Here is a 13,935-nt window from a genome sequence, read left to right on the forward strand (position 1 = left end):
CCTGGCAACATCCTTGTAAATCTTTTCTGAACCATTTCAAGTTTCACACATCCTTCCAAGAGGAGGGAGTACAGAATTGCATACAATATTCCAAACGTGGTCACACCTGTATGTCCTGTACAGCTGCAACATGACCTGCCAGTTCCTATGTGTTGAGAGTGTGTTGCTGGAAAAGCACAGCAGGTCAAGCAGCATCCAAGGAGCAGGAAAATTGACGTTTTGGGCCGGAGCCCTTCATCATTCCTGGTCCTGGTCTGACTTGCCTTTCCAAAATGCAGCACCCCACATTTATCAAATTTAATTTCCAGCAGCTGATTGGCCCTACTGATCAAGATCCTATTGTACGCTGACATAACTTTCTTTGCTGTCCATTGCACATCCAATTTTGGGGCCATTTGCAAACTTACGAACTATATCTCCGATGTTCACATCCAAATCGAATCCAAAGTAAATGATGAAGAGCAGTGGACCCAGCACATATTCTTGTGGTACACCATTAGTCACAGGTCTACAGTCTGAAAAGCAACCCTCCACCATCACTTCTCCCAGTCTTCTACCTTTGAGCCAGTGCTGTATCCAAATGGCTAGTTCTCTCTGTATTCCATGTAATCTAACCTTGCTAACCAGTCGACTATGAGGAGGAACCTTGTCAAACACCTTAGTGAAGTCCATATAGATCATGCTCACCATTCTGCCCTCATCAATCCTTTTCATTTCTACTTTAAAAAAACTCAATCAAGTTAGTGAGACACGATTTCCTACAGACAGAGCCATGTTGACTATCCCAATCAGTCCTTGCATATCCAAATACATGTAAATCTTGTCCCTCAGGATTTACCTACAACTTGCCCACCACCAATGTCAGGCTCACCTGTCTATAGTTCCCTGGCTTTTCCTTACCACTTTTCTTAAATAGTGGCACGACGTCAGTCCACCTCCAGTCTTCCAGCACTTCATATGTGACTATCAATGATCCAAATATCTCAGCAAAGGACCCAGCAGTCACTTCCCTGGCTTCCCACAAGGTTCTAGCGTACACCTGATCAGGTTCTGGGGATTTATTCACCTTTATGCGTTTTCAGGCATCCAGTGTCTCCTCATCTGTAAGGTGACATCTTGAAAAATTCTCACAATCTATTTACCCACATTCTATATCCTCCATGTCCTTATCCACGGTAAACACTGATGCAAAATACTCATTTAGTATCTCCCCCTTCTCCTGCAATTCCACACATAGGCTGTCTTGCTGATCTTGGTTGGGTCCTATTCTCTCCCCAGTTACCTTTAATGTATTTATAAAAACCCTTTTGATTTTCCTTAACCCTATTTGCCAAAGCTAGCTCACGTCCCCTTTGTGCCCTCCTGATTTCCCTCCTAAGTATACTTCTACTGCCTTTATACTCTAAGAATTCACTCAATCTCTGCTGTCTATACCTAACATATGTTTCCTTCTTTATGAACCAAACCTTCAATTTCTCCAGTCATCCAGCATTGCCTATATCTACCAGCCTTCCCTTTCACCCTAACAGGAACATATTGTCTCTGGACTCAAGTTATCTCATTTCTGAAGGCTTCTCATTTTCTAATCACGCATTTACCTGCAAACATCCGCCCACAATAAACTTTGAATGTTTTCACCTAATATCATCAATTTTGAACTTTAACTTTTAGATCCTGTCTATCTGCTTCTAACACTATTTTAAATCGAATAGAATTATGGTGGCTGGCCGCAAAGTGCTCCCCCACTGACACCTCAGTCACCTGCCCTACCATATTTCCCAAGAGTACGTCAATTTTTGCACCTTCTCTAGTAGGTACATCACATACTGAATCAGAAAATTATCTTGTACACAATTAAGAAATTCCTCTCCATCTAAACCCTTAACACTATGGCATTCCCAGTCAATGTTTGGAAAGTTAAAATCCCCTACCACTACCATCCTTTGATCCTGACAGATAACGGAGAGTTCCTTATAAATTTGCTTTTCAATTTCCCACTCAATCCTGGAGGGTCTGTAGTACAATCCCAACAAGGTGATCACCCCTTTCTTATTTCTCAGTTCCACTCAAACAACTTCACTGGATGTATTCCCCAGTATATCCTCCCTCAGTACAGCATTAATCTTACCCTGAATGAAAAATGCCACTCCCCTTTCTCTGTTGCCCCACTTTCTATCCTTCCTATAGCATTTCTACCCTGGAATATTGAGTTGCCAGTCCTGTCCATCTCTGAGCCATGTCTCTGTCATAGCCATGATATCCCAGTCTTATGTTCCCAACCATGCTCTGAGCTCATTTGCCTTGCCTGTCAGGCCTCTTGCATTGAAATAAATGCAGTGTATTTACAAGCCCAATCACATCCTCTGCTTTGCTCCTGCCAACCTCAATTTGCTCCTTTTCCCAACTGCAGCCTCAGACTGATATTTTTGCCTCACTAACTCCCAGGGAGAACCCCCTCCCCCTATCCCCAATTCCAATTTCTCATCTAAATCCTCTTTCGTGGCTTGAGCAAATCTCCCCGCTAATATATTAGGCCTCTTGCAATTCAGTTGCAACCCATCCTTCTTATTCAGGTCACTAATGTATGGCTTCACAGGAAACTTCTAAGTGCTGCTAATCCCATATCGTTTTTGCCCATGGCCTTCTAGATAGGAGGGGTTGTGGATTTAGAAGATCCTTTCCAAGTTGACTTTCTGAATTGCTGCACTGCGTTAGCAGTGAAGGGAGAGATTATTTGATCTACTTGCTATGTATCTACTGCAATTGCCAAGTTTAGTTTGACATCTAACTTATCCTTTTAATTGTAAGTCTTCCATTCAGCTAGAATTGAGTTTCCTATAGCAGTGAAGTCCAATCAGTCAACATTTCCTCTATTTCATTGACAACTAGAAACAAACCTACTTGTTTGCAGACAATCTTTACTGAAAGATTTTTTTAAAAAAGGAGATCCATGGGAAATAATGCTTAGGAAATGTGGACAGTGTTTTGTAGAGGAATAAGAGAGGAATAATGGGTCTGTAGATTGTGAAGGAGCAAAAATGGCTTTTGCAGAGATATGTACTTCTTGTCAGATGTGGGAGTTTAAAGAGAGTTTAAAGGTTACTGCGGGTTATATCTGCCATAAATGGTGTTGAGTGAGAATCTTATCAGATTGAGTGGATTGGTTGGAGAGACAGATAGAAGCGATGAGGAATTTGCAACAGCAACAGTATGTGATGGATGGCATTTATAGGAAGGGGGGAAAGTCTCAGATACAGTCACATGGACGGGTTAACTCCAGGAAGGGGAAGAGTTCCTGATGAAGGGCTTTTGCCCGAAACATCGATTTCGCTGCTCGTTGGATGCTGCCTGAACTGCTGTGCTCTTCCAGCACCACTAATACAGTATTTGCTTTCCAGCATCTGCAGTCATTGTTTTTACCTCTTAAGAGAGGTCGGCACCTAGGGCAGGAGTCTTTTGTGGCTATACCCATTTCAAACAGATATGCTGTTTTGGAAAAGTAGGGGGTGATGGATTCTCAGGGGAACGTAGCAGGAACAGCCAGGTTTCTGGTATCGAGACTGGCTCTAATGCAACGAGGGGTACATCGGGTTCTAAGAGATCAACTGTGTTCAGGGATTCTGTAGTCCGAGGTACAGACAGATGTTTCTGTGGCCAGCAGAGAAAAAGCAGAATGGTGTGTTGTTTCCCTGGTGCCAGGATCAAGGATGTCCCAGGGAGGGTGCAGAACGTTCTCACGGGGGAGAGGAGCCAGCAAGAGGTCATTGTCCACAATGGAACCAACAATATAGGAATGGAAAAGGTTGAGATTCTGAAGGGTGATTATAGAGAGTTAGGTAGGAATTTAAAAAGGAGGTCCTCAAGGATAGTAATATCTGGATCACTCCCAGTGCTACGAGCTAGTGAGGGCTGGAGTAGCAGCATAGAGCAGCAGGTGTATGGGAGAAGGATTCACATTTTTGGATCATTGGAATTTCTTTTAGGGTAGAACTGACCTGTACAAGAAGGACAGATTGCACCTAAATTGGAAGGGGACTAATATAGTGGCAGGGAAATTTGCTGGAACTGCTCAGGAGGATTTAAACAAGTTAGGTTGTGGCGGGGGGAAGCGTGGGACCCAGGGAGATAGTGAGGAAAGAGATCGATCTGAGACTGGTACAGTTGAGAACAGAAGCGAGTCAAACAGTCAGGGCAGGCAGAGACAAGGTAGAACTAATAAATTAAATTTCAATGCAAGGGGCCTAACAGGGAAGGCAGAGGAACTCAGGGCATGGTCAGGAACATGGGACTGGGATATCATAGCAATTACAGATACGTGGCTTAGGGATGGGCAGGACTGGCAGCTTAATGTTCCAGGATACAAATGCAACAGGAAGGATAGAAAGGGAGGCAACAGAGAAGGGGGAGTGGTGTTTTTGATAAGGGATAGCATTACAGCTGTGCTGCGGGAGGATATTCCCGGAAATACATCCAGGGAAGCTATTTGGGTCGAACTGAGAAATAAGAAAGGGATGATCACCTTATTGGGAATGTATTATAGACCCCCCCCAGTAGTAGAGGGAAATTGAGAAACAAACTTGTAAGGAGATCTCAGCTATCTGTAAGAATAATAGAGTAGTTATGGTCAGGGATTTTAACTTTCTAAACATCGACTGGGACTGCCATAGTGTTCAAGGCTTAGATGGAGAGGAATTTCTGAAGTGTGTACAAGACAATTTTCTGATTCAGTATGTGGATGTACCTACAAGAGAAGGTGCAAAACTTGACCTACTCTGAGGAAATAAGGCAGGGCAGGTGACTGAGGTCAGTGGGGGAGCACTTTGAGGCCATAATTCTATTCGTTTTAAAATCATGATGGAAAAGAATAGACCAGTTCTAAAAGTTGAAGTTCTAAATTTGAGAAGGGCCAAGTTTGACGGTATTAGTCAAGAACTTCTGAAAGCTGATTGGATACAGATGTTCACAGGTAAAGGGACGGCTAGAAAATGGGAAGCATTCAGAAATGAGATAACGAGAATCCAGAGAAAGTATATTCCTGTCAGGGTGAAAGGGAAGGCTGGTAGGTATAGGGAATGCTGGATGACTAAAGAAACTGAGGGTTTGGTTAAGAAAAAGAAGGAAGCATATGCCAGGTATAGACAGGATAGATTGAGTGAATCCTTAGAAGAGTATAAAGGAAGTAGGAGTATACTTAAGAGGGAAATCAGGAGGGCAAAAAGGGGACATGAAATAGCGTTGGCAAATAGGACGAAGGAGAAGGGTTTTTACAAATACATTAAGGACAAAAGGGTAACTAGGGAGAGAATTGTCCTACCTGCCTATCTTCTTTTCCACCTATTCACTCCACCCTCTCCTCCTTGACCTATCACCTTCATCTCCTCCCCCACTCACCCATTGTACTCTATGCTACTTTCTCCCCACCCCCACCCTCCTCTAGCTTATCTCTCCATGCTTCAGGCTCACTGCCTTTATTCCTGATGAAGGGCTTTTGCCCAAAACTTTGATTTCGCTGCTCGTTGGATGCTGCCTGAACTGCTGTGCTCTTCCAGCACCACTAATCCAGTATTTGATTTTCAGCATCTGCAGTCATTGTTTTTACCTTGTTGATTTTAACCCTACTGCGAATCCTCTTGCAAGGATGCCTGCCTTGAAGAAGTTTTCCTCCTCTCTCGACAAGATTCTCAGGGAGTCCCTCTCCCACTGCAACTCCCAGGTCATTTCCTCTGCTCTGAAGCTCTTCAACCATGTCGTGAAACAAACTCGGTACCACAGCCACATTTGCTTCCTCAGTGCATGCCTCCGTAACCAACTCATCCCACACGGACTCCAGACCACCTTTAAACCAGCAGAGTTCGGACCCGAACAGGAGAAACAGTACCGACTACAGATTCAAAAACACCAGCAACAGTTCTCCTTCAGGATCCTCCGCTCCACGCTTGCAGCAATGCGCCGTCACCTAACCTCTCTCCAGTCATCCCTGCCTCAGCTGAGGGCCACACTCTCTCAGAATTGCAAAGGACCCACTCTGTACTACATCCTCAGGAGAATTCATACTCTCAACAAACAGTATTTCAATTCCATCTCAAACATCAAAAACTGTAAGTACAACAAACTTTTATCCACCCACCTCCATAACCAGCGCTCCTCAAACATTCCAGAAGATTCCCCTGGCCTCGGAAACGCCATTAGCCAAGCGGCTGACGCAGCTACCACCCCCACGCTGAGTGATGATGTCACTTCCGCCCACATCATGGCCACTCCCACAGCCACTTCCGGCCCTCACATCATCGCTGATGCCACATGCTCAGTGACCTCCACCACCCCTACTGCCATGATCACCACCACTTCCACCCCCACCAGCGCCACTCACCTGCATTCTGCTGACACGGCCCCCACAGACCCCCGTCACTATACCCACACCCCAGAACCCCGAGGGCAACATTACCCCTGCTCATGCCTCCACCCCCATTCCCCCCACCATCACACCCACTCCAGGTACTGGCTCCGACCCCACTCCCAGCTCCACACCCACACCAGATCCCAGCCCTGCCGAGTTTTCACCATCCCTCCAGACCTCCCACTCACTGAGGACGAACGATCAGTCCTCAGCAAAGGACTCACCTTCATCCTCCTCCGTCCACGCATCAATGAATTTAATACACGACGTGACATCGAACAATTCTTCCGTCGCCTCCGCCTCCGAGCTTACTTTCACAATCAGGACTCCCGCCCACCTTCCGAGGACCCCTTCGCCCACCTCCAACACACTGCATCCACCTGGACACCCCGCGCTGGCCTATTACCTGCCCTCGACCTCTTCATTTCCAACTGCCGCCGGGACATTAACCGCCTCAACCTGTCGTCCCCCCTCCCCCACTCCAACCTCTCACCCTCACAACGCGCAACCCTCCAATCCCTCTGCTCCAATCCCAACCTCACCATCAAGCCAGCGGATAAAGGGGGCACAGTGGTAGTCTGGCGCACTGACCTCTACACCGCTGAAGCCAAACGCCAACTCGAGGACACCTCTTCCTACTGCTCCCTCGACCATGACCCCACCCCCCATCACCAAACCATCATCTCCCAGACCATACAGAACCTCATCACCTCAGGAGATCTCCCACCCACAGCTTCCAACCTCATAGTCCGGGAACCCCGCACTGCCCGGTTCTACCTCCTTCCCAAGATCCACAAGCCTGACCACCCTGGCTGACCCATTGTCTCAGCATGCTCCTGCCCCACTGAACTCATCTCTACCTACCTTGACACTGTCCTATCCCCCCCTTGTCCAGGAACTTCCCACATACGTTCGAGACACCACCCACACCCTCCACCTCCTCCAAGACTTCAGTTTCCCTGGCCCCCAACGCCTTATCTTCACCATGGATATCCAATCCCTCTACACCTCCATTCGCCATGACCAGGGCCTCCAAGCCCTCCATTTTTTCCTCTCCAGACGTCCCCAACAGTACCCTTCCACTGACACTCTCATTCGTTTGGCCGAACTGGTCCTCACCCTTAACAATTTCTCCTTTGAATCCTCCCACTTCCTCCAGACCAAAGGTGTAGCCATGGGCACACGTATGGGCCCCAGCTATGCCTGTCTCTTTGTTGGCTACGTAGAGCAGTTGATCTTCCGTAATTACACCGGCACCACTCCCCACCTCTTCCTCCGCTACATTGATAACTGCATTGGCGCCACCTCGTGCTCCCGTGAGGAGGTTGAGCAATTCATCAACTTCACCAACACATTCCACCCTGACCTGAAGTTTACCTGGACTATCTCTGACACCTCGCTCCCCTTCCTGGACCTCTCCATCTCCATTAGTGACGACCGACTTGACACTGACATTTTTTACAAATCCACTGACTCCCATAGCTACCTGGATTACACCTCTTCCCACCCTATCTCTTGCAAAAATGCCATCCCATATTCCCAATTTCTCCGCCTCCGCCGTATCTGCTCCCAGGAGGACAAGTTCCAGCATAGGACACACCAGATGGCCTCCTTCTTTCGAGACCGCAATTTCCCTTCCCACGTGGTTAAAGATGCCCTCCAACACATCTCGTCCACATCCCGCACCTCCGCCCTCAGACCCCACCCCTCCAACCGTAACAAGGACAGAACGCCCCTGGTGCTCACCTTCCACCCTACAAACCTTCGCATCAACCAAATCATCCGCCGACATTACCGCCACCTCCAAAAAGACCCCACCACCAGGGATATATTTCCCTCCCCACCCCTTTCCACCTTCCGCAAAGACCGTTCCCTCCGTGACTACCTGGTCAGGTCCACACCCCCCTATGACCCACCCTCCCATTCTGGCACTTTCCCCTGCCACCGCAGGAACTGTAAAACCTGTGCCCACACCTCCTCCCTCACCTCTATCCAAGGCCCTAAAGGAGCCTTCCACATCCATCAAAGTTTCACCTGCACATCCACCAATATCATTTATTGTATCCGTTGCTCCTCTACACTGGGGAGACTGGACGCCTCCTAGCAGAGCGCTTTAGGGAACATCTCCGAGACACCCGCACCAATCAACCAAACCGCCCCGTGGCCCAACATTTCAACTCCCCCTCCCACTCTGCCGAAGACATGGAGGTCCTGGGCCTCCTTCACCGCCGCTCCCTCACCACCCGACGCCTGGAGGAAGAACGCCTCATCTTCCGCCTTGGTACACTTCAACCCCAGGGCATCAATGTGGACTTCAACAGCTTCCTCATTTCCCCTTCCCCCACCTCATCCTAGTTTCAAACTTGCAGCTCAGTTACTGTCTCCTTGACTTGTCCTACCTGCCTATCTTCTTTTCCACCTATTCACTCCACCCTCTCCTCCTTGACCTATCACCTTCATCTCCTCCCCCACTCACCCATTGTACTCTATGCTACTCTCTCCCCACCCCCACCCTCCTCTAGCTTATCTCTCCATGCTTCAGGCTCACTGCCTTTATTCCTGATGAAGGGCTTTTTGCCCGAAACGTTGATTTCGCTGCTCGTTGGATGCTGCCTGAACTGCTGTGCTCTTCCAGCACCACTAATCCAGTATTTGATTTTCAGCATCTGCAGTCATTGTTTTTACCCTTAGAGAATAGGGCCCCTCAAAGATCAGCAAGGCGGCCTTTGTGTGGAGCCACAGAAAATAGGGGAGATACTAAATGAGTATTTTGCATCAGTATTGACTGTGGAAAAGGATATGGAAGATATAGACTGTAGGGAAATAGATGGTGACATCTTGCAAATTGTCCAGATTACAGAGGAGGAAGTGCTGGGTGTCTTGAAACGGTAAAGGGTGGATAAATCCCCAGGACCTGATCAGGAGTACCTGAGAACTCTGTGAGAAGCTAGAGAAGTAATTGCTGGGCCTCTTGCTGAGATATTTATATCATCAATAGTCACAGGTGAGGTGCCAGAAGACTGCAGGTTGGCAAACGTGGTGCCACTGTTTAAGAAGGGCAGTAAAGACAAGCCAGGGAACTATAGACCGGTGAGCCTGACCTCAGTGGTGGGCAAGTTGTTTTAGGGAATCCTGAGGGACAGGATGTACATGTATTTGGAAAGGCAGGGACTGATTAGGGATAGTCAACATGGCTTTGTGCATGGAAACTCATGTCTCACAAACTTGATTGAGTTTTTTGAAGAAGTAACAAAGAAGATTGATGAGGGCAGAGCAGTAGATGCGATCTATATGGACTTCTGTAAGGCGTTCGACAAGGTTCCTCATGGGAGACTGATTAGCAAGGTTAGATCTCATGGAATAAAGGGAGAACTAGCCATTTGGATATATAACTGGCACAAAGGTGATGGAGGGTTGTGTTTCAGACTGGAGGCCTATGACCAGTGGAGTGCTACAAGGATCGGTGCTGGGTCCTCTACTTTTTTGTCATTTACATAAATGATTTGGATGCCAGCATAAGGAGGTACAGTTAGTTTGCAGATGACATCAAAATTGGAAGTGTCGTGGACAGCAAAGAGGGTTACCTCAGATTACAACAGGATCTGGACCAGATGGGCCAATCGGCTAAGAAGTGGCATATGGAGTTTAATTCCGATAAATGCAAGGTGCTACATTTTGGGAAAGCAAATCTTAGCAGGATTTATACACCTAATGGTAAGGTCCTAGGAAGTGTTGCTGAACAAAGAGACCTTGGAGTGCAGGTTCATAACTCCTTGAAAGTGGACTTGCAGGTAGATTGGATAGTGAAGGCGGCGTTTGGTATGCTTTCCTTTATTGGTCAGGGTACTGAGTACAGAGGTTGGGAGGTCATGTTGCAGCTGTACAGGACATTGATTAGGCCACTGTTGGAATATTGCATGCAATTCTGGTCTCCTTCCTATTGGAAAGATGTTGCGAAATTTGAAAGAGTTCAGAAAAGATTCACAAGGATGTTGCCAGGGTTGGAGGATCTGAGGTATAGGGAGAGGTTGAACAGGCTGGGGCTGTTTTCCCTGGAGAGTCGGAGGCTGAGGGGTGACCTTATGGAGTTTTACAAAATTATGAGGGGCATGGATAGGATAAATAGACAAAGTCTTTTCCATGGGGCCGTGGAGTCCAGAACTAGAGGGCATAGTTTTAGGTTGAGAGGGGAAAGATATAAAAGAGACTTAAGGGGCAACTTTTTCACACAGAGGGTGGTACGTATATGGAATGAGCTGCCAGAGGATGTGGTGGAGGCTGGTACAATTGCAACATTTAAGAGGCATTCGGATGGGTATATGAATGGGAAGGGTTTGGAGGGATATGGGCCGGGTGCTGGAAGGTGGGACGAGATTGGGTTGGGATATCTGATCGGCGTGGACAGGTTGGACCAAAGGATCTGTTTCTATACTGTACATCTTAATGACTCTAAATGGTCGACGTTCTAAAGTAATCACAAAGTTATAAATAAACGTTAATCATTCAGATCGTTTGCTAAATATTACAAAAATCTAAACATAAAAACACATGATTTTTTTTTGTCCAGGAGGCCATGCAGCATTCAGATCCCAGATCAGTAGTTGTACAGTTTTGCTGAAGTTAAGTTAGCTTCAACTTACGTAATTATATCATTGAAAGTTAACTAAATTTCCAAGTAATTCAGAAATCTGTGTGATACTGCATGAACTGGCCTGAGGTCGCATTTCTGTTGCAAAGGGAATATACACAACTTCTCATGGGATTACAGAATTAAGGTTTTGGGCAAGCGATACCGAAACAATGCAAGGACTTTTTTTTAATATATATAGGCAAGTGGTAAGGAGTTGCTCCCTATTAGGGTGGATGAAACAGAGACAGTCGATGTTTTCACAAGGAAATTTAAGCATTTACAGAAAATAAATTTCAAGGGTATGCAAATAGAGAGCAGGGTGCATGAGACTCACTGGGTTACTCTACAGAGTTGGCATGAGCTATCAATTAGGCACTTTATGTTATAAACATGAAAAACTTAGAATAAAGTACATGTAGACAATAAGGCAAGGGAGCAGCTTTCAGATAGATTAGACAGAATAGAATTAAATTAGCAAAGTGTAAGAGTGTAATAAAATACAGATCATAATCTCACAGTTAACAGTTTTGAGTTTTTCCTTTAAAATATCTTTCTAGCCAACCTGTTCAGAGATATTATCACACACTTCTTGAGAAGATGGAACTTCAACCCAGGCCTCCAGCTCCACGGGTTGGGATATTAATACTGCACCATTCAAGTTCAGCAGACAACTCTTGATATGTAACATAACAGGTTCTGGTAACATATCCACATGCCAGTTACGATCTGTATTTGAATAGTGGGGCTGAGGAATAAAATTTTAATTATGGAATAACCAAGAACTTAGACAATGTAGCATCTTAATCAGAGTAAAACATCCCAGGGAATTTCACAGATGCACTGTCAAATAAAAATTTTCACAGACCAAATAAAGAGATATTTAGTATGGTGACCAAAGGTTTGACCAAAAGGAGTTAAGTTTTAAAGAGTGACCCAAGGGAGGAGAGAAGAGAGGCTGAAACATTCAGGAGTTACAATCAGCAACCAGATGAAAGGAGTTTTACTATACTGCAAAATACAGTAATGCACAATTTTTCTACTAATAATTCATTCAATATGCAAAAAAATTGACCATCTACTTCATTTAATAAGAGATCATAACACAGTCAAGTAACCATAGCATGAAGCAGAATTTTCCACCCAGACTGATCAAATTAAGCACTTGAACATTCAACTTGGAGGTCACAGCCACTGACCAGTTATTTGGTTTTGTCTCCTTCTGGTTTGCAAAGATGTCAAAAGATTTGCTGACATCAGAAGTCACTACATCTAACATTCATGTTTACAAGACCAAAAGGTGCCAATAGCCAAGGTGACATCACTTAAGAATCAACAGTTATTTTCAGCATCGCATGCATTGGAAAAATAACCAAAGATTTTCCATTCTTCCCCAAGTAAAGACTAAAATGTAAACGAAGACACTTTTTTTCTTTGACCTTTACCTTTTCCAGTTTATCAAAGTATTCTTTCAAGAATTTCATTGGTCGATCAGGTTTGGCAATGCAGAGGCTAACAATACATTCCTTCAGGATTTGCTGGATGTTGTGTTTTTGGACGTAAACTTCACACCCTTTCAGGCTCTCATCTTCCTCCATATTCGAAGACGCCATGTTTCAACAGCTTTTTGATACATAAAGAAAATTACAGGAAATTTGGTTCATTGCGTTGTCCCCTCCTCACACAGCAACAATAGTAATAACAAATTAATGAATGCGTGCAAGGGATAGGGGAGGTGCCAGTGTAATGCCAGCCATGGCAATGGCGGGTATTGATTGGGAGGGATGGTTGACGCCGTTTCGCCAGCGGCGGTTGTTGGTGAGGGTCGCGAGGCGGTTCAAACCCGAACACAATTCGGGAAAGGTCTCGACCTCACCTGGGCGCCTCGCTGGAGGCTGGCCCCGCCCACTCCCTCCAGGTGATGCTGCCGCTGTCTCCCCACACACCCTCCGCGAGAACACCCCCCGCCGCCGCGAGCCCAGCTGCAGCCTCCACTCACTCTGTCCGAGTCCCCCGTACGCTTCTTCGCCAACCTTCGCCCGCTCCCTTCCTCGTGCACGCGCAGACACGCAACCGATGCCGATCGCCTTTTTTTTTCATGCGCGCGCGCGCGCACTCGCACCGCATCTCGCGAGTGAGCTTGCGCATCTCTCCCGTCTGTCAATCAAAATCTTGCTCAGGGCAAAAAAAAACGGAGAACTGCGGACGCTGGAAACCAGAAATTGCTGCAAAATCTCAGCAGTTTTGCTAGCATCTGTGGGGTGAAAGCAGATTTAACGTATCGGGTCCAGTGACTCTTCCTCGGAATCAAAATCTTCCCTCTCGTCCCACTTGCTGAGGTATGCCGTCTACCTTGCCAAATACAATTCTCTTGGACCACGTCGCTGAACATTCTTCGTTGAGGCAACACAGGAAACAGAAATATGCACAATAATATGGAGAGTGCAAATCAAAAATAAAAGCTGATCGTTTCATGGAAAATATATTCAGTAAATTCGGAAGAAAGAGAAAAGCAAGTGTTTATGTTTCAGGTACCTCAGGTGTCAGTAAATCAATATAGGTAAATGTGCGTGTACGATTTAATTAACTTTGCAATGGATGAAATTCCATTTGATCAAAAAAACTCTAAACATTTCATCTAAATTAATAGCTGTCACTCTCACTGGAGTTAAATACATCGCAATCCAAAATCTCCTTTTAGTAATTGTCCAGACTTTCACTGCCAACACTTTGACTTCGTCCTCCGATTTTACCAAGTATTCTACAGTTAACGAATCATTAATGTCAACGAGCAAACTTAGCAATGCACACAAATTTCTGCGGTGTGATTCCAGAAGGCAAAATTCAATGCCCAGATTGTGAATTGATGAAATTATATTTTATGTTTTAATATTTTGTCAACAGCATCTCC

The 13,935-nt window shown here is 45.8% G+C and overlaps 1 protein-coding gene across 2 annotated transcripts in view; it reads right to left on the bottom strand.

The window, feature by feature from the left end:
- prkar1b (protein kinase, cAMP-dependent, regulatory, type I, beta) overlaps window positions 1–13,124 on the bottom strand; it is a 202,919-nt gene extending 189,795 nt beyond the window's left edge. Inside the window, exons 1-2 of one of the 2 annotated variants that reach the window (XM_072559834.1) lie at window positions 13,024–13,124; window positions 12,470–12,647 (exon numbers count right to left, since the gene is read on the bottom strand). In XM_072559834.1, coding sequence (XP_072415935.1) covers window positions 12,470–12,637 — 168 coding nt within the window. In that variant the 5' untranslated portion in view covers window positions 12,638–12,647; window positions 13,024–13,124. The other variant, XM_072559835.1, reaches the window with a different exon arrangement.
- Window positions 13,125–13,935: the final 811 nt, after the last annotated feature.

Source organism: Chiloscyllium punctatum, chromosome 40 (genome assembly GCF_047496795.1).
Source record: "Chiloscyllium punctatum isolate Juve2018m chromosome 40, sChiPun1.3, whole genome shotgun sequence".
Taxonomy (NCBI): domain Eukaryota; kingdom Metazoa; phylum Chordata; class Chondrichthyes; order Orectolobiformes; family Hemiscylliidae; genus Chiloscyllium; species Chiloscyllium punctatum.